The following is a 20,561-nucleotide window of genomic DNA, read 5'->3' on the forward strand; positions in this document are numbered from 1 at the left end:
TTTTTGAGGCAACACAGTAAAGATGAGAAGGAGGAGAAGAGAGGATCTTTATTCTTACTTTCTCATCTTCCCTTTCTGGGCCTGGAACAAATAGTTGACAAAAAAATAATTAGGACTTTCTTTTTTTTTTTAAACTTGTGCCTGCTAGAACTCCTATATCTCTGTTTCAGCTCTGTCTGTAGTGAAGATCAAGAAGCTATTCAGGCCCAGAAAATCTGGAAGAAAGCCATCATGCTTGTATGGAGAGCTGCAGCTAACCATAGGTAAGTGAGCCTTATTAGTTTCTCTTGCTCCTCATTGTTGGAGTGGTTTTCTGTGGGACTGCTGGTGTCTGCTCCTTACTACTTTCAGTTACTTAGAGTAAGCTTCCTCTCCTATGCTTCCGGAAAATAAATCAGTATTGCACCTCATTCTTTTTGGACAGGTATGCCAATGTCTTCCTGCAGCCTGTTACAGATGACATAGCACCTGGCTACCACAGCATTGTACAGAGGTAAGCCATGGTTCATCCAGTATACTGACTTGCTTAAATTGAAAGTCATCCAGACTTAGTGAGTATTTGTTTTAGATAATAATAAGTTCAAAGTTAGCATTTTTGATGTAAGGGTATCCACATGCTAAAACCATTCTAGTGACTGGATCACCACTGATTGTCTAAAAAAATTAACACCCACATACACACTTCACAGGCTGAGGTTGTAGCTCAGTGATAGAGCACTTGCCTAGTATGTATGAACACCAGGTTTTATTCTCAGCACCAATATAGATAACTAAAATAAAGGGGGCTGGGGATGTGGCTCAAGGGCTGGGGATGTGGCTCAAGCGGTAGCGCGCTCGCCTGGCATGCGTGCGGCCCGGGTTCGATCCTCAGCACCACATACCAACAAAGATGTTGTGTCCGCCGAAAACTAAAAAATAAATATTAAAAAAAATAAATAAATAAAATAAAATAAAGGTCCATTGATAGCTGAAAAATATTTTTTAAAAAATTAACCCCTTTAATTACCTTTCTCACTGCTTATTATACAGACTGACCTTTTTGGAGCTAAATTTATGTTTTGGGATGAGGGGTTGGCATTAGAGTCCTGGAGGCTGAAATTGAGATATATAAGAAGTTGTATATCTTAATAATGTTTTCAGAAATCCAGGTAAGTCCTCTTCTTCCTACCTCCACTACCATTTTACCTCTTTTTTTTTTTCCTTAGGCCTATGGATTTGTCAACTATTAAGAAAAACATTGAAAATGGACTGATCCGAAGCACAGCTGAATTTCAGCGTGACATTATGCTCATGTTTCAGAATGCTGTAATGTATAACAGCTCAGATCATGATGTCTATCACATGGCAGTAGAGATGCAAAGAGATGTCTTGGAACAAATCCAGGTACTTTGAGGCTCCTTTGTGTTTCAGCAATATGAAGTGAAAAGGATGAAGGGAAGGACTCATATTGATGACAGGGAAGGGTGCCATAGCTTTTACTTGAAATAGCTGAAATAGCCATAAGGAACGACATTAGGAATATAACATTTTTGTTCTTGTGCAATTCGTGTTGATTTTCTCTTTTTGGGGAAGGAGTTAGAAGATTCTTCCTTTCTATCACTACTTGGCATGTGTGCATAACAAAAAGAGTTTCTTCTGTTCCTTTTTATCACAGGTAACTTGCTTCTATCCTATAGTTGCATAACCAGGCATCCTTTGGGAAGTTGACCTTGAAGGAATGTTGTTTCTTTGAATGTATGTCAAATTACTTGAATTGCCAAATGGTCTTGGTTCATCCTATATTTATTCTTTTTCTCATTCTTAGAGGTTAGAGCTCTTTTGTTCTTTTTTTGAGGGTAGAGATTTTGGTCCTATTATTATAAACCTATATTAAAGCAAAAAAAGACATTTTGACATTTTCAATTTCTTTAGAATACCTATTATAACTAGAATTAAAACCTAATGTGGGGCTGGGTTGTGGCTAAGTGGTAGAGCGCTCACCTAGCACATGCAAGGCCCTGGGTTTGATTCTCAGCACCACAAAAATAAAATAAAGATATTGTGTCCGACTTCAAAAAATAAATATTAAAAAAAACGTAATATGCTGGGCTAGGGTTGTGTGGCTCAGTGGTAGAGTACTTGTCTAGCACACGTGAGGCATTGGTTTGATCCCCAGCACCACATAGAAATAAATAAAGGTATTGTGTCCATCTACAACTAAAAAAAGATTTTTTAAAGGGGGAAAAAACAACAAAAGCCTTAAAAAATAATAATAATAATAAAAAACGTAATGTGCTAAACTTCCAATAAGGCAAAAAACTTTTGATGCTGGATGCAGTGCTAAATACCTATAATATATATACCAGGTACTTGGGAAGCTGAGGCAGGGGGGTTGCAAATTTGAGGTTAGCCTTGGCAACATAGTGAGACTCTGCCTCAAAGAATAAAGATAAAAAGGACTGGAGGTGTGACTCACTGGTAAAGCACCCCTAAATTCAAACAAAAGCAAACAAACAAAACTTAAAAGTGTCTTAATTTTTTCCTACTATGTCAGGTCTCTGGCCAACCCTGTTTCTTTTCCCTATAGCAATTCTTGGCCACACAGTTGATTATGCAAACATCTGAGTCTGGAATCAGTGCTAAAAGTCTTCGAGGAAGAGATTCTACTCGAAAACAAGATGCTTCAGAGAAGGTGAGGTGATAGATCAGAAAAGAGACTATTCACCAGTGTTCAAGTGCTGAAGTATTCAAAGAACTTTATGTTAGTACTTGGTATTGCCAAGCTTCTGCATTCTAATGGTGCACAGAAACAGATCATAGAATAATAGTTGTTTGCTCCCATCCAAACAAAGAAATATGCTGTTAACTGAGAGGCCCAGTAACATGGCAGAAATTTTGAACTGAGTGAATGAAATATTGATTCCTTTTGGGAGAGTACTCTCAGGGGGGTGGAGGGAATTGACCTAGCTTGCAGCAGTTAGGGACCATCAATTCCTGTCCCACAAACATGATGACTAGATTGCTTTTGTATCTCTTTCCTCTTATTCTTGGGTTTTTAAATTTTGTCTTTGTGTGTATGGTGCTTGTGTCTCTGTCCTGAGGTTTAGGGTGCTTACGGCTGAGAGTTTCCGTGGAACCTGATCAGTGTTTGTTTGTCCTCTAACAGGACAGTGTCCCCATGGGCTCTCCTGCCTTCCTTCTCTCTCTCTTTGTAAGTATTGAATGGCTGCAAAGGGTGGTGTTGCCAGAAAGGTTCTCAGCTCCTGCTGGGGGTGGGTGGCAGAGGGAAGTCCAACACATAGACTGTGGCAATGTCTCAAACTTCTGTTTACTTAGGTCATTGAATAAGAAACTGTCTTTTCTTCTGCGTTTCTGTCTTCTTGCATGTGTGTGTGTGTGGGCTGGGTAGGGAATGTTGATGGCATCACTGAGGTATTCTTGGGGTAACGATCTAGGATGCACTTCTAGGATGCTCTTCATTTCTTGACTCCACCACTTACTAATTCTTTACTTACAAATAGAAAATTACTTAGAGCAGCAGATACTACCCGACTTTTTATTGGTATTCTTTATACTGGCAGATATTTAGCAAGTACTTTTCTCCTTTCTCTTAAAATAAAGTTTCAAAAATAATCCCTGATACACAAACACTCAGTAAAACTTAAGCTAAAGATCTCAGTAATAATGCCCACTATAAACAGTAGTGGCTGGTGGAATTAGAGGTAAGCTTAGTAGAACTAGCCTAAAAACTTGCATTCTTTTCCTCCATGAATTAAATGATTCTCTTATTCTGTGTGGTTCATTATAGAACATGAGGCATACTATACTGGAAAGGCATCAGGCTAAAAAATTATATGGTCTTAAGGTCATTGGGTAATTTCTTGGGGCCTTGTTTCCTCCTCTGTGTGATAGAACTAATATATAATGAGGTACCTGTCCAGCCTACCTCACAGGGTTGTTGTGAGGATAAAATGAGAATGATAATTATGAAACTGGCTTTAAAAAAATTAAAGTGTGTATATAAATGCAAGGTGGTATTTTTGTTCTTACAAAAGTTACCTCATAGGTAACTTAGGTTCATGAGCTCAAAATATTTTAGAATCCTTGCATATTAGAAATGTAAAAGTGGTCTGGCCCAGCAAAAGTGTTCACTAGTTCAACTTGCCTACAGGCCTTTCAGCCTGTACCACAGACAGAACACTATGGTCTCTGTTCTTTCTTATTGGCCTGCAACAGTGACTCTGGATCACCAAGCAGTTGGCTGGCTATTGCAAGGCTGGTTAATAGGATCTTTTATCTATTGAAGACAGCAAAGTATTGCACAAGAGGAAGGAGCTGGGCTGCAGGGAGAGAGCAGCAGATGGAAAGAAGCCTGATTGTCCTGATCTCATGGAAAACAACTGTCAGGAGGTGCTAGGGAACTAGTGCCAGGGTCAGACTGCAGGAAAGGCCTTTCTTATAGGGACCAACAGCTGGACAGGTATGTTAGCCAAGAACCTCACTATCCAATTCCCTTTCTAACTTTCCCACCTTTAGTTTACTCTTCCTGTTCCTTTGCACATGATTTGGGCCTGGGTGGTATGACTAACAGTCATTGTGTGGGACCCCAGGTGAATTCCAAGGACCTCTGTGATGGTCATGATCCAGATAATCTGTCCTACATTTCCTCTCACAAACTACGAGGTGCTGTGGGAAGAAAGAAATATGCCCCCTCATCCCTCTGAAGTTTTGTGCTGATTTTTTCCCCCTCTCCCCCACTAAACCAAATCCCTGCATTCCTGTTGCACCTTGTCTCTTAACTCTTAACCAGCTTATTCATACCCTCTTTCTTTCTCTGCTGTCATCTAGGATGGAGGCACTAGAGGACGCCGCTGTGCCATTGAAGCAGACATGAAGATGAAAAAGTGAAGCCTCAAGAGTGTTCTCTTTGAGCTAAACCTGAAATAGAAGTAAACAAGATAGAGCTTGGGCTTGTGGGCCCTGTTCCAGAACTGGGAATTACAGAAGAGGAGGCGCCGGGCCGCATGACATGAGCTGGAAAAATCTCTCTCAGAGAGTTGGAAGTAACACATTTGCCTGTTTTAGGGCAAAAATCATGGGCTGTGTTAATGCCCTCATGTGTAGCTAGCAGATTGTAGCTAGTTTGTACTGTCTTGTGAAGTGTACAGACTTTTTAAAAATAAATCTGTGAAGTGTGTGTGTATACAATAAAATGAAAAAAAATCTCTGGCCTTTAGGGTGTCTTTTGTGCGTGTGTGTGTTTGTATTTGTGTTTGAAGCTTGTGGTTTCTTCTACATTATCACTGTTTACTCATTTGTGAAAATGAGATTGTCAGGGGAAACTGGTCTTATGAGCTGCCTGCTGCAGCCAAGAAAAGGTAAGTAACCAAGATCAAACTAATGTTTTAAAGTATTGTGCAATAAGGACTGTCTTACTCGGCTTTTCTTAAATGTTAGGGAAATTAAGGGTTATCAGAGATCTGTTCATGGCATCCCTTGAAGATTAATAAGATTGTAGACAGAGGTAGCATTGACCTTTATCTCAATGACATTGTGTCATTTAACACTCTTCACTGATGTTTCTAGGGTATTATCATTTTCTCCTCTTTTTTTTTTTTTTATTTGTCAATGGACCTTTTTTTAATTAATTTATTTTTATATTGTACGTGGTGCTGAGGATTGAACCCAGTGCCTCACACATGCCAGGCAACACTCCACCACTGATCACAGTCTCAGCCCTCCTCTTTATTTCTGTGTGTAGAACTTTTATGTACAGAGTTTTTGTTTTGCTTTGTTCTTTTTATTATTATTATTTTTAGTTGCAGAGGAACACAATATTTTTTGTTTATCTTATTTGGTGCTGAGGATTGAACCCCTGGCTCACACATGTGAGGCAAGCACTCCACCACTGAGCTACCACCCCAACCCTTGCTTTATTTTTATTGAGAAAGGATCTCTGGGGCTGGGGATGTGGCTCAAGCGGTAGCGCGCTCGCCTCGCATGCAGGCGGCCCGGGTTCGATCCTCAGCACCACATACCAACAAAGATATTGTGTCTGCCGAGAACTAAAAAATAAATATTAAAAATTCTCTCTCTCTCTCTCTCTCTCTCTCTCTCTCTCTCTCTCTCTCTCTCCCTCTCTCCTCTCTCACTCTCTCTTTTTTTTTTTTTTAAAAAAAAAAAGGATCTCACTTTGTTGCCCATGTGGGTGTGAATTCACAATCCTCCTTAGCCTCCCAAGTAGTGCACCACTGCACCTGCAGAGTTCTTTACATTGTTCTTGGAAGGCTAACCTCAGTTTAAGAATTACCAATGTTGAGCTGGGGTTGTAACTCGGGTAAATTACTTGCCTAGTGTATGCAAGGCCCTGGGTTTGAGCCCCAGCATAGCACTGTAGTGTGTGTGTGTTTAATTTATTAGATACACATAATATGTATATATAATTTTATATATATAAATACTATTTATATATGTAATGAAGCAAGAGGATCTCAAATAGTTCAGTGGTAGAACTCTTTGCCTAACAAGTGCAAGGATTCAGTCCCAGCACTGCAGAAAACAAAAGATGGGGGGAGTAAAGCTGAATAGGATGTTTTGTAGCACTTTATATCATCTTGAGAAAGATGAGTTTAAGAAAGATACAATTAGGACTGGGGATATGGCTCTGTGGTAGAATGTTTGGCATGCAAAAAGCCCTGTGTTCCATCCCCAGTACTGCCAAAAAAAAAAAAAAAGTAATGTTTAGAAGTCACAGTTCTTTTCGCCTTAAATAGAACTGTTTATAAAGCCTGTTAGAAAGATAAGCAAGTAGAAGATAGTCTTTATGAGACAATGGAAAAGAATTCAGTCCAGGAGTTAGAAAAATGTGAAATAAAGCCATCCAAACAGACATGTGATGTTACTGAAGCACTAAAAGGTGAAAAAGGTCTATTAAATAAAGAACATAGATTTAGGGTTGGTAGAGAAAGTGATGGATGAGATTAAGAAGCCAAGTTGAAGTTTAGGCATAGGTGGTGGGGGCAATAAAGTGATTAATTAGAACAGATCATAGTAAGAAAATACACCAGAGGGGAAAAAATAGGGCTATCTTAGGACTTTGAATGGCCAATTGAGAAATTTATATTTGAGATTTCTAAAGCCTTTAATAAGGAGACTTGTTGAGAGCAGATCGAATACAGAAAATGAAAGAGATGCATTTGTACAGCAACAAAGGCACAGAAGAATCATAGTGGGGGCAAATTGGGAATAGAATTTGCTTACTGAATACAAGAGAAGTGTTAAAACACAATTAACAGGTTCTTATAGAGTAATAGTGTTGGTGATGGAAATAAGGAAGTTGGAAAGAACAAATTATTTTGGATTTAGGAAGAGGTCATTATAATTTTAGAAATGTGGAGTTAAAGCAGATGGTAGGGTATTGACTTAGATGCATAGAGAAATGAGATAAAAGTGCATATAATTAAAGATGGAGAGATTTGGAAATTACCTGAATAGAGGACAAAATTGGAAATTAAGTGTGTGTGTGTGTCATTTTTTTTTTTTTTTTTTGAGGTGTGATATGGAGGTTCAAACCCAGGAGCTCTTTACCACAGCCCATTTATTTTTAGAGCCTTACTAAATTGCTGAGGTTGGCCTTGAACTTGTAGTTCTCCCTCTTCCACCTCAAGATGCTGGGATTACAGGCATGTACCACTGCACTCAGCTTCTGTATACATTTGTTGGTTGGTTGGTTGGTTGGTTAGTACTGGGGAGTGAACCCAGGGGCACTCAACTACTGAGCCACATTCCCCAGCCATTTTTATTTTTTATTTAGAGAGAGGATCTCACTGAGTTGCTTAGTCCTCACTAGGTTCCTGAGGCTCACTTTGAACTCCCAATCCTCCTGCCTCAACCTCCTGAGCTGCTGGGATTATAGGTTTGCACCACTGCACCTGGCTCTATATACATTTTTTAATGGAAGTATTAAAGAAGCAGAGAACCAAGCAAAAACATAAAAGAAAAGCCTGTATTTAAAGTTGTAAAAGGGAGAAGACAAATCTAAAAAAATTTTTTAAGCCAGGATAGTGTAGTACAATGAACAAGGGAAGATAGCATTAAAACTTGATGTTTCTGTTTTTACTATGAAAAATGATAGTTGGATATGACCAAAAGTGATCTCAAAAGTGAATTTCAAGGATGTGATGGTTAATAGGTTATGTATTTGCTGAGGAATATACCTCTTGTTCCCTCAAATTTGATGCCTTTTAGCTGAATTTTATGGGTTATTTGGGATAAAGGAAGTCTGTTAAGCTAACTGTGTCTAGTTCTTTCCCTTCTTATGGAGTATGAGGAAATCCAAGTAAAAAACATTATTGGGTAATGTGTATTATATTGACATGAAGCTTTTTCTTATTTTAAAAGATTATTCCATTTCTTAATGTTTCCTTTCTGCTAGTTTTTGTCCTTCCTAATAATGAATAGAGAAAAAATTCTGGCCCCTTGAATTTCTACTGAACTTGGAAGATGGAGATGCCTTAGGGATATTATTTGAATAAATTTAATGCATTTTTGTTCTGTGTCTTTACAGATGGGGCGTGAGTGGGTTTGGTTGGATTCTGAACAAGACTATCCCAATGACTCTGAGTTGAGCAACGACTGCAGGTCCCTCTTCAGTTCATGGGACTCCAGTCTGGATCTTGATGTGGGCAGCTGGAGGGAAACTGAAGATCCAGAGGCTGAGGAACTAGAGGAAAGCAGCCCAGGGAGAGAAACTAGTGAGCTGCTTGTGGGCAGTGAGGAATCTCAGGAAGAGGCAGAGCAAGTCAGCCGCCAGAACCTCCTCCACTTTCTTTCTGAGGTAATAGTGGGTATTAATTCCAAAGCCAAAAGAACATCCAACTTTTTAAGAGAATGCTCACCCTTACATGTAGTTACCTTTTTCTATATTTACTAAAATATGAGGCCCATAGTGGCAGTGACTAAGTTAATTGTTGTGTCCCCTGCACTTGGTGCTGATACAGAATATGCACCAAATATAGTCTTTAGGGAGCTAAAATCAAAGGAGTGGAATTTCTATATATAGGACTGCCTTATGAGAATCCTTGCAATTCATTCTTTTTTTTAATTTTTTTTGAGGGGGGGTGAACCCGGGACTGAACTCGGGCATTCAACCACTGAGCCACATCCCCAGCCCTATTTTGTATTTTATTTAGAGACAGGGTCCCACAGAGTTGTTGAGCACCTGCCTTGCCATTGCTGAGGCTGGCTTTGAACTCGTGGTCCTCTTGCCTCAGCCTCCCCAGCCACTGGGGAGTCATGAGAAGTTATACTTGACAAAACTCTCCTTGAAACTTAAAATATTATAATTTAAGGCAGTCCCCCCAGCCCCATACTAGAAATTGAACCCACGGGCACTCTACCGCTGAGTTACTCTACAGCCCTTCCCCTAACCCTCATTCCCAAGACTGCATCTCACTAAGTTGTTGAGGCTGACAAACTTGAATTTGCAATCCTCTTGCCTTAGCTTCCTGAGTCACTGAGATTACAAGTGTGTACCATTGTGCCTGGCTGCAAGTCAGAATTTTAAAGGGTTTTATTAACTTAGTATAGAGATAAGGACAAGAAATATATTGATAAGAAACATAGGGCTGGGAATGTGGCTCAAACAGTAATGCGCTCGCCTGGCATGTGCGGGGTGCAGGGTTCGATCCTCAGCACCACATACAAATAAAATAGAGATATTGTGTCCACCGAAAACTAAAAAAATAAATAAATAAATAAATATTTTAAAAAAGAAATATAATTATTTGGACAAAAGAATTTATTTATGCTACAACTGAACACAGGATGAGCAAGGATCTAGTTCAGATGTTGCCACTTGTCTCTGTAGAGTCTGTAGCAAACACATTTTTCAAGTTTTCTAGACAGCACGTCCCAATTGATCAAAACTGAAAATTGAGAACATAAGCTCCTTGAAGATGCATGAACTATATCTTTCTTGTTTACTATAGCATCCCTAGCAACTAACCCAGTGCCTATGTATACATTTGATAGGTTTGATTTCAAACCTATCTGCCATCTCAAGCATAATCACAGTGTCAGTGTAAGCATATGCCGTTACTGATGTGTGGATAATTTGCATGGAGTTTCTGTACACTTTGATTACAGGTTGCTTATTTAATGGAGCCATTGTGCATTAGCAGCAAAGACTCAAGTGAAGGCTGCTACCCTCCATCTGGTACCAAACAACAAGAGGGAAGGGAAATTGAAGCCACTGAAGGAGAAGGGAATCCCTGCAGAGAAACTAAAGAGCCTTTAGCCAAGGTAGAACCCTTAATAGCTGAAAAAAGGCTGCAGGGAGAAAATGGAAAGCCTGAGGTGGTTCCTGTTCCCTCAAATATTAGTGCGGTTCAGGGACTACCCGCAGAGAGTGAAGAGGTAAGTAAATAATTTAAATCAGCTGTCTGGTTGGTCTTCGAGGGGAGGTAGAGCAGAGTGGTTAGAGCTCATAGGTTAACAGCAGAGGTTTATAACTACCTGGTCCAAATCCTGGTTTTAGTACTAGTTTTAGCTGTGTGTTCTTCAGCATATTACCAAATATTTTAGAACCTCAGTTGTCTCTGCTCCAAATAGGATAATGTGTTCTATTTTGTAGGTTTGCTGTGAGATTTAAATGAAACAGTTCACCCAGTGTCCTAGCTGAGTTCAGGAGTTTGAGATCAGCCTGGGGGACATTATCTTGCCAGTGGTTGTGGTGGTGCATGCCTGTAATCCCAGGCAAGGGGATTGCAAATTCAAGGTCAACCTGGGCAATTTAGAATCTGTCTTTTAAAAAAAAAGGATTAGGAATGTAGCTCAGTAGTAAAGCATCCCTGAGTTCAATCCCAAGTACCAAAATAAAAACAAAACAAAATTTTATACATATAAAAATATATAAAAAAATTCTGGCCAGCTATAGTTGTTACTCCAGGGCCCACAGATTCTACTGATAATTTCAAAGAGTATAGCATCTGACTAAAATTTAGTAAATATTGTTTTTTCATTTGGGGGTTGAGGAGGCAGAGTTAAAATTCTCTAGCAAGATACTTACTAAGAATTTATTGATTTAGGTCTAGTTAAGTCGGCTTTCTCTAATTTCTTTTATAGCTTTATAATAATTTGCCTCTTCTCACCTTAAGTTTAGCCTTATTTTATTCTGTGCAAATAAAATTACCACACAAATAGTAAAAGTTTCCTTAAATTCTCAGGGTGAGGTTCAGCTAGAATCCAAAGAGGAGGATCAAGGTGAAGGGTATGCTTCAGAGATGGAAGACCAGCCCCGTTCAGGAGACTGTGATGATGGCTTCAGCATTCAGGAAACTCCCCTTGTGGATATCCTCCTCAGTCATTCAAACTCCTCCAAACTGTAAGTATAGATCTGAGGAAATAGTTCAGTGGTAGAGAATTTGCTTAACATGTTTGAAGCTCTTGGTATGATGCCCAATATCATACAAACAAATTAAAAAAAACCCTATAAGTAGAGATTTTTATCCAAGATTAAGATTCATACTTTAACTTCTGTTTATTATTCCTATTTAAATGTGTTACAATGAAATGAGTTACTTTTATAAGTTAAAAAAGAAAAAAAGAAAAACACTGTGAATTAAATATGTTTGTTGGATTTTTGTTTTGTTTTGTTTTGTTTTTGTTCGGTTTGAGGAAAGGTCTTCTTATATTGCCTAGTCTGGCCTGGAATTCCTGGACTCAGAAATTCAGGCATGTGCCACTGCACTTAGGTTCTATATACATTTATTGGTTGGTTGGTTGGTTGGTACGTACTGGGGATTGAACGCAGAGGCACTCAACCACTGAGCCTCATTCTCCAGCCATTTTTATTTTTTATTTAGAGAGAGGGTCTCACTGAGTTGGGCTCCCTGTTCTGATAGAGTTCTACAAATAATAGCATTTGTACTGGGCATGGTGGCACATGCCTGTAATCCCAATGACTCAAATATAATTTTGGGGGATACCTGGGATTGAACTCAGGGGTGCTTAACCACTGAGCCAAATCCCCAGTCCTTTTTTGAATTTTTATTTAGGGATAGGATCTCATTAATTTACTTAGGTCTTGCTAAGTTGCTGAGAATGGTTTTGAACTCATTATCCTTCTGCCTTAGCTTTCTGAGCTGCTGGAATTACAGGCGTGTGTTACCATGCATGGCACCAAATGTAAATTTTAACATCATATAAATACAGATCTGTAGGCTCTCCTATTATAAAACAAGTCTGATTCATCAACACTGAGTGTCCTTTAATTCTTCTTTCTTAATCACTAGGCTTCATTTGTTCAGGAAAGATTGCTAAGTCAGAATGTTTCTTAAATCTATTGCAGGGTGCAGTACTAGAGACTAAACCCAGGAGTACTCTACCACTGAGCTACATTCCCAGCCTTTTTTTAATTTCAATTTTTAAATTTTGAGATTGGGGGGTGGTTCTCACTAAATTGCCTAGGCTAGGTTCAAATTAGTGATCCTCTTACTCTAGCCTCCTCAGTAGCTGGGATTACAGGTGTGAGTCACTACACTAATCATATAATCTTTATTAGAAAGCAATAGATACTAGTTTCCATATTTACTTGGCATGATACCTTAAGGGGAGATTAAAAAGGTGATTTTTTTTTTTTGTTATTGGTAGGGAAGTGTAAAACTACTTTAAAAGAAGACATTCAGAGGTGGGGAGTGGAATATAGTTATCCAGTAGAGTGCTGCTTACCTAGCATATCCAAGGCCTTGAGTTCAATCCCCATCACTGTAAAAAATAAATGAATAAATCTCTAGAGCCTTCTTCTTAGGTACTTCCCTTGGTCTGTACTGATCTGTCAAGAAGAAAAGAAGAGTCTTTGGAGCACCATTCCCAGTCCGAAGGATCTTTCCAGTCTCACTTTTATTTTACTATCATTGCTTGGCATTCATTCCCATAAAGGTAGGCAAGGAATTTCTACAACAAAATTGTGATTATGAAGTTATAATCCTAGCGTAGTGCTTTTCGTATGGTAGGTACATTAAAGGTCTGTTATATGGATATGTGAATGAAGTTGTACCACCAGTAGCAAGGAGAAATTGTTCATTCTGTTGAGTGACCAGAAACAAAGAAGTTTGTTTTGGGCTCCCTGTTCTGATAGATTTCTACAAATAATAGCATTTATACTGGGTATGGTGGCACATGTCTGTAATCCCAATGAATCAGGAGGCTGCAGGAGAAGGATTGCAAATTTGAGGCCAGACTCAGCAATTTAGCAAGACCTGTGTCTCTAAATAAAATATAAAAAGTGCTGGGATTATGGCTCAGTGTTTAAGTGCCTTTAGGTTCAATCCTCAGTATTAAAAATAATAATAATAATAATAATAATAATAATAGCATTTTCTTGGCATGATGTGTTCTGTAATCTCAGCTACTCTTGAAGACTGAGGCAAGAGGATCACAAGATTAACCAAGGTCAGTGTGGACAATTTAGCAAGACCCTGCATCAACATTTAAATTTTTTTTTAATTAAAAAATAAAAGAGGGCTGGGATTGTGGCTCAGCAGTGGAGTGCTGGTCTGGCACGTACAAGGCCCTGGGTTCAATCCTCAGTACCACATTAAAAAAATAAATAAACAAAATAAAGGTATTGTGTCCAACTACTTCTAAAATATATATATATTTATATATATATATATTTATATATATAAAAGATTGGGATGTAGCTCAGTAGTATAGCGATTAGCCCTAGTTCAATCCTGAGTACCACCAAAAAGAAAAAGAAAAAGAAAAATTGAACCAGTACTCTTCTAAAGAAAAGCTAAATAGGGCTGGGAATATAGCTCAGTTGGTAGAGTGCTTGCCTCAGATGCACAAGACTCTGGGTGCACATCCCCAGCACAATAAATAAATAGATAGATAGATAGATAGATAGATAGATAGATAGATAGATAGAGACAGTTTAGCTCAGAGAAGGAAGGAAAGATGGTTTTGTCTTACGTATTTTAAAGATCACTGTACAGGGGAAAGTGAAAAAGAAAATTACTTAAATTGTTATTTGGTATGTGAAGTAAATGTTTCTTTCTTTGGAAATATGGGAGAGGTTGTATTAGTGGGACATATTTCTGCATAAAAACAGGACCAGACTAACTTATCAAATACCTACTGAGCACCTATTATGTGCCATGTTCTGTCACAGGCACTTGGGAAACATTGAACAAAGACTACTTTCAGCCTGGCATGGTGGTGCATGCCTGTAAACCCAGAGATTTGAGATGCTGAGTCAGGATGATTGCAAGTTCAAAGCCACCCTCAGCAATTTAAGGAGATCTAGTCTCAAAAATTAAAAAGGGCTGGGGATGCAGCTCAGTGATGGAGCACCCTGGGTCCAATCTCCAGTACCAAAAAAAAAAAAAAAAAAAAAAAGAGCGTTATCCTAGACCAGTTCTTTAAAGTCATGGCTGCTACAAAACAAATCTTCAAGAGTAGTAGAAAAGGTGGGGCTGGGGTTGTGGCTCGGTGGCAGAGTACTTGCCTTTCACATGTGAGGCACTGGGTTTGATCCTCAGCACCATATAAAAATAAATAAAAATATTGTGTCCATGTATAACTAAAATTATATATTTTTAAAAAGTAGAAAGAGTAGAAAAGGTGCCAGGCATGGTAGTGCACACCTGTAATTCCAGTGGCTCAGGAGGTTGAGGCAGGAGGATTGAGAGTTCAAAGCCATCCTCAACAACTTAGTGAAGACCTGAGCAACCCACTGAGACTCTGTTTCTAAATAAAATACAAACAAGGGCTAGGGATGCGGCTTAGTGGTTGAGTGCCCCTGGGGTCAATCCCCAGTACTCTCCCCTGGAAAAAAAAAAAAAAGGCATTACATATATTTTTATTCCTGTGGTATTATATTCCTTCAGGTATTAAAATTAGGAGCACTATGCATTGAGAAAACCTCATCACTGGAGAGACAGAATACCATTTGTAAAGTTAACTATCTCTTTTCTGTCATGTTGTATCTTCTAGGACTGATCTAAGTCAAGGTGACCCTGTTCAGGACCATTTGCTATTTAAAAAAACTCTTTTGCCAGTCTGGAAGATGATTGCCAGTCACAGGTGGGTCTCCACAGTGGTAATAGGATTATGTTCAGAACTGAGGCATTAGCACGTTAGGTCTTAAGTATAAAAGGAGATATGTTTATCCCTCAAACAGGTCATAATACCTAAGACTCAGCTGCTTTTACTGGTCTGTACAAGAAATAGTTACTTGCAGCTAAATTCAGTAGCCAAGTTGTGGAACCAACCTAGGTGCCCCTCAACAGATGAATGGATAAAGAAAATGCGGTATATATACACAGTGGAATATTACTCAACTATAAAGAAGAATGAAATTACGGCATTTGCCGGTAAATGGATGGAACTAGAGAATGTCATGCTAAGTGAAATAAACCAGTCCCATAAAACCAAAGGCTGAATGTTCTCTCTGATATGTGGATACTAACCCACAACAAGGAAGGATGAGGAGAGGAAGAATAGAAGTTCATTGTATTAGACAAAGGGAAATGAAGGGAAGGGGAGAGGGGAGGAGAATAGGAAAGACTGTAGAATTAATCAGACATAACTTTCCTGTGTTATATATGAATACATGACCAGTATAATTCCACATCATGTACAACCACAAGAATGGGATCTGATCCTAATTAGAATAAGTTATACTCCATATATGTATGATATGTCAAAATATGCTCTACGATCATGTATATCTAAAAATAAATAATAAAAATGTTGCTGTGCCATTTGAATTGTCTCCTGAAATTGATTTATATTACATGCTATTTCGTACTTAAAATATGTATGCCTCCTTACAATATGACATATGGTAGATTCTTTTTTTTTTAACAGATAAAGGCCCTCAGGAGCTTTGAACAAATTTCTGAGCTCTAAATTAGTATACTATAATAATAGTTAAATATTTCACTGTTTTTTTTAAAACTGGCAAGAGGAAATGTGTAGATTTAGATTTCTTTTTTCTTTTTTCTCCTTTTTTTTTTTTTTGGCAGTAATGGGGATTCAAACCAGGTGCCCCCAGTTCTTTTTGTTTTATTTTGAGATAGGGTCTCACTAAGTTACCCAGGCTGGCCTCCAACTTGCCATCCTCACTGAGATTTACAGGCATTCACAATAGATTTCCTTTTAATAGTGCTCAGTTTGCATTCCACTAAGGGAAATCTAACAAGAACTGAGCCTTAACTCTGTATTTTTAAGTAGTATTGTTCATAGCCACTCTTCTTATTTAGAGTAATTGCCAGGGTTTCTTTACTTTTTCTGGGTTTGTCCCTTAACAGGTTCAGCAGTCCATTTTTGAAGCCTGTGTCAGAAAGGCAGGCCCCAGGCTACAAGGATGTGGTGAAAAGGTCAGTGGAAAAGGTGTCAAGAAAGGTTGGCTGCTTTTTTATATCTGTCTTTTCATTCTTTTCCCATCTGTTAGATTATTTCTTTATTTATATTACTTATAAATTCAATACACACACACACACATACACACACACACACACACAATTTTTGTACCAGGAATTAAACCCAGAGGCGCTTAATCACCAAGCCACATCCCCCACCCTTTTTAATTTTTTTATTTTAAGGCAAGGTCTCTCTAAAGTAGCTTAGAGCCTTGCTAAGTTGCTGAGGCTGGCTTTAAATTTTCAATCCTCCTGCTTCAACCTCCCGAGCCACAGGAATTTTAGGCTTGCACTACTGGACCCAGCAGATTCAACATATATTTTACAGCCAAACAAGTTTATAAAGTTATGAGTTCAGTGTCTTCACTTGAGAAGTAATGCAAGTAATTTTTACTTTCTTTTTATTTACTTTTTTTTTTGCAGTATTGACTTTTCAAGTAATATGATCCATTCATTATAGTCTTAAATTAGTCTTTGACTCTTTTTTTTGGTGAATGTGTATGGTACTGGAGATTGAACCCAAGGGTACTCTAGCACTGAGCCACATTCCCAGCCCCTTTTTATTTATTTTTAAAATTTTGAGACAGGGTCTAAGTTACCAAGCCTGACCTTGAATTTTCAATTAATCCTCCTGTCTCAGCCTCCAAAACTTTAAGGCAATTAATTAGTTATAGGTATTCTGAGGCAAAAATATTAACCCAAAAAGAAGTTGCATACAAAGTTACAAACATTGGTTGAGTACAGTATTTTGAATTTTTATTTTTTCTTACATACATGACAATAGTGGAATGCATTACATTCATAATTATCCATTCACAGCACGATTTTTCTGTAACTGTATATAAAGTATGTTCACGCCAAATTATGCCATTATATGTGAACTCTCTTTTTTTTGCATTACAATTCTTAATACACCTTTATACCACAGTTTATCATATCTCTGTGTATAAGGTATGTTGACACCAAATTCACATCTTCATACATGTATTTTGTATAATGATGACCATCACCTTCGACAATCCTTGCTATTCCCCTTCCCCCTCCCTTTCCCTAAAATGCTGTTATAAAACAGTGTGGTAATAGAATATAAAAGATCATGGCTGAACCTTTAGTTCATTTGTAGTGCTAAAACAAAATACCTCATTTGGGGTAATAGAAGTTTATTTCTCATGGTTCTAGAGACTGGGAAGTCCTAGATGAAGATGCTGGCAGAACTGGTGTCTAGTAAGATCTCCTGTCTGCTTCCAAGATGGTACTTTCTTGCCTCACACATGTGAGACACTGGGTTTAATCCTCAGCATCACATAAAAATTAATTAATTAATTAAAGGTATTGTGTCCATCTATAATTAAAAATATATTTTTTAAAAAAGATGGTGCCTTGTTTCTATACACTCCTGAGAGGACAAATGGTTTGTCCTCATGTGGGGAAGGACAGTGATTATTGAAGACAAACTGAACACTGGAGCTCCTTACAGCCTTGATACCTGAGGCTGACTCTGTTCCTATAATAATTGAAGAGTGTCTTGGCCTGTGGACTTTGGAGTCAGGCTGCCTCTGAATTGGAGTCCAGAATGTGTTACTTTGGGCAAGTACTTAACCTTTTTAAGTTTCCCAATTTGCCCAACAAAGTTTAATAATAATCAATCTTTTTTTATTTTTTATTTTTATTTTTGGTACTGAGAATTAAACCAAGGGATATCTTACCACCAAAATACATCCACAGTCTTTCTTTTTTTCCTTTTTAATTTTTTTTTATCATAAGACAGGGTCTTGCTAAGTTACTTAGGGCCTTGCCAACTTGCTGAGGCTGTCCTTGAACTTGCAGTCTTGCTGAGTTGCCAGGATTACAAGTGTGTATAACCACACTCAGCCCTGTTTTTGTTTTAAGATGGAGTCTTGCAGTTTTCCAGGCTGTCCCCATAATCCTCTTGCCTCAGTCTCCTGAATAGCTGATATTATTGGCACACACAATCATGCTTGGTTCTCTTGTCATTTGGGAGGCTGTTGCAGGAAGATCTACGGTTCAAGACCAGCCTTGGAAACAGTAAGATTCCATCTCCTGTTCCTCTTTCTCTTCCTCATCAGCATCATAACAACAGTAATAATACCTACATTATCTGTTTATTGAGGGGATTAATTTGTGATAGAATGTATCTATCATAGTGCTTGGCCTGTTGTAAATAGTCAGATGTTAGCTGCTGCTGCTATTTTATTATCTGATGGGCTTTATTATCTTTGCTACCATTTTTCATTATAGCCAGTTTTCTGGGTGCAGTTTCCAAGCCTACCTCATAATAAAAATAATAAAAAAAGCTAAGAATGTAGATCAGTGGTAAAGAAATCTGGGTTCAATACCCAATATGAAAAATAAAAACAAAATAAAACAACAGTTATCTAAGAGAGCATGTTAGGTCACCACTTTTTCCACATTACAGCTTGATTTTCTCTGGTTTCTCTTGGCCATCTGCAGACCCATGGACTTAACTAGCCTGAAGAGGAATCTGTCTAAGGGGCGGATTCGTACCATGGCCCAATTCCAGCGGGATCTGATGCTGATGTTCCAAAATGCTGTAATGTACAATGACTCTGATCATCATGTATATCATATGGCTGTGGAGATGCAGCGTGAAGTCTTGGAACAAATTCAGGTACTACATGGAGTGAGCTGCAAGGAAAAGGTGCACAGCCTCTGGAATCTGATTTTGAAAAGTTTATAAGAATGAGGGTGATGTTGAGGTGATTCAAGGACCTTAAGGATTGATGATTGTGCCTGATGATTTGGAAAACTCTGAGACTCAATAGGTCCATCTTTAATACATAGTGAAATGAAGTAGTCTATAAAGGTAGGTAGCAAGAAAGCTGGAGATAGACAAGTAATAGGACTCTTACTTCCAGAGAAGCTTCAAATCAGAGGGCTAAAAATGTAAACTACAGTCGCTGTCCATTTTTTGGTTGCTTAATCTGTTGATATTATTGTACATTCACACTTTCTCATCTTTAGAGGATTAGACATAGTAGCTTCAAAGGAACATTTGAGCTATGCAAAGGGTTGCATGCTTGTAATCCCAGCTACTCAGGAGACTGAGGCAGGAGGATCACAAGTTTGTCGCCAGCCTGGTCAACTTAGTGAGAAGAGACCCTGTCTCAAAATAAAAATTTTAAAGGGCTGGAGATGTAACTAAGCAATAGAGCACTTGCCTAGCATGCATGAGACCTAGGTTAAATCACCAGTACCACAAAAGGGAAAAAAAAATTTTTTTGCCTGTTTCTTTTCTGGGCAGCAGCATACTTTAAAGAAAAAAAGTGTAGTTGGATCTATTTGCCAAAAAAGAAAATTGCATTCAATTCTTTGTAGCTTCTAAGATTCATAGCTTACTATCTATGCCTTGACTCTGTAGGTGCTGAGTATTTGGTTAGACAAGAGAAGAGATTTAAGTAATCTGGAATGAGTGCCAGCCAACCCAGTGGATGATGGAAATCTGTTTTGTTAACCTGGAGCTGCTACCCTGACCCTTTCTGGAGTTTGGACCTCTCTTTGAGACTCTGACCAGAGATCTCAGGGCTTGTTTACCACTTCTCTGTTGTCTTTTCTAATAAGAGTAATGCTTTTATCCAACAACCATGGAGTCCACACTGTCTTTGGGTCTAATATTTTTAAAAGGGGGCCGGGGGGGGGGGTGTTGAGATTTGGATTTATGCCATAAATGTTGCCCATATTTTTGTTCCAAAGGATTCATTTAGGGGCAATTAGATTAAACCTTAACTACTTCTCTATAAATAAATATTTCTCAAACCAAAGGTTGCTTTTTAATGATTTCAGAAGCTGGGAATAGAGGGAGGTACTTCATGTAGTGAAACAAGTAAGATATCTGGTCTTTTTACATCGGCTGTCCAGAAGGGAATGGGACTGGCTGAGGGGAGCATTTATGATTTGTCTGATGTATAAAGAGGGGATATCAAAGGATCCTTCAAATGGGTCGGGGTGGGTGAGAAATTATGAAGAAAATGTCTAGTGCTTTAAGATTCACAAGGGAAAAACTATAAAACAACAACACTGTTACTGACTCCCTTGGTTCAGAATCCTTCAGGGGGCTGGAGCATATGTGTAGCTCAGTGGTAGGGCCTGTGCTTAGCATGCAGGGGGCCTTGG

At 38.5% G+C, this 20,561-nt stretch overlaps 2 protein-coding genes across 7 annotated transcripts in view; both read left to right on the forward strand.

Moving 5' to 3' along the window:
- Nucleotides 1-5,202, forward strand: part of BRD8 (bromodomain containing 8) — a 28,951-nt gene extending 23,749 nt beyond the window's left edge. For 4 of the 6 annotated variants that reach the window (XR_014024004.1, XR_014024005.1, XR_014024006.1 and 1 more), the window contains 7 exons: nucleotides 171-263; nucleotides 425-493; nucleotides 1,206-1,383; nucleotides 2,567-2,671; nucleotides 3,146-3,190; nucleotides 4,286-4,459; nucleotides 4,828-5,202. Coding sequence is in view for 2 of the 6 variants with exons in the window: in XM_081309418.1 (XP_081165544.1) it covers nucleotides 171-263; nucleotides 425-493; nucleotides 1,206-1,383; nucleotides 2,567-2,671; nucleotides 3,146-3,190; nucleotides 4,828-4,887 (550 nt within the window). In the remaining 4 variants the exon portion in view is untranslated. The remainder of the gene's footprint in view (nucleotides 1-170; nucleotides 264-424; nucleotides 494-1,205; nucleotides 1,384-2,566; nucleotides 2,672-3,145; nucleotides 3,191-4,285; nucleotides 4,460-4,827) is intronic. The other 2 variants (XM_081309418.1, XM_081309419.1) reach the window with 2 other exon arrangements.
- Nucleotides 5,203-8,195: 2,993 nt separating this feature from the next.
- Nucleotides 8,196-20,018, forward strand: LOC308653833 (bromodomain-containing protein 8-like). Its single transcript, XM_081302569.1, has 6 exons — nucleotides 8,196-8,815; nucleotides 11,205-11,362; nucleotides 14,980-15,069; nucleotides 16,299-16,367; nucleotides 18,882-19,059; nucleotides 19,810-20,018. Exons 1-6 carry the CDS (start codon nucleotides 8,519-8,521, stop codon nucleotides 19,858-19,860), a joined length of 843 nt encoding a protein of 280 aa, XP_081158695.1. The 5' UTR covers nucleotides 8,196-8,518; the 3' UTR covers nucleotides 19,861-20,018.
- The last annotated feature ends 543 nt before the right edge of the window (nucleotides 20,019-20,561 follow it).

The sequence above is a fragment of the Spermophilus citellus genome (genome assembly GCF_964194105.1).
Source record: "Spermophilus citellus genome assembly, chromosome: 1".
NCBI lineage: Eukaryota > Metazoa > Chordata > Mammalia > Rodentia > Sciuridae > Spermophilus > Spermophilus citellus.

Bases quoted from the DNA above. Each gene is read 5' to 3' on its own strand.
- LOC308653833 (XM_081302569.1), top strand. From the start codon at position 8,519: ATGCATTTTTGTTCTGTGTCTTTACAGATGGGGCGTGAGTGGGTTTGG. The intron at 8,816-11,204 runs GTAATAGTGGGT...TTAAATTCTCAG, and splicing joins TCCTCCACTTTCTTTCTGAG to GGTGAGGTTCAGCTAGAATC. The intron at 11,363-14,979 runs GTAAGTATAGAT...TGTATCTTCTAG, and splicing joins CATTCAAACTCCTCCAAACT to GACTGATCTAAGTCAAGGTG.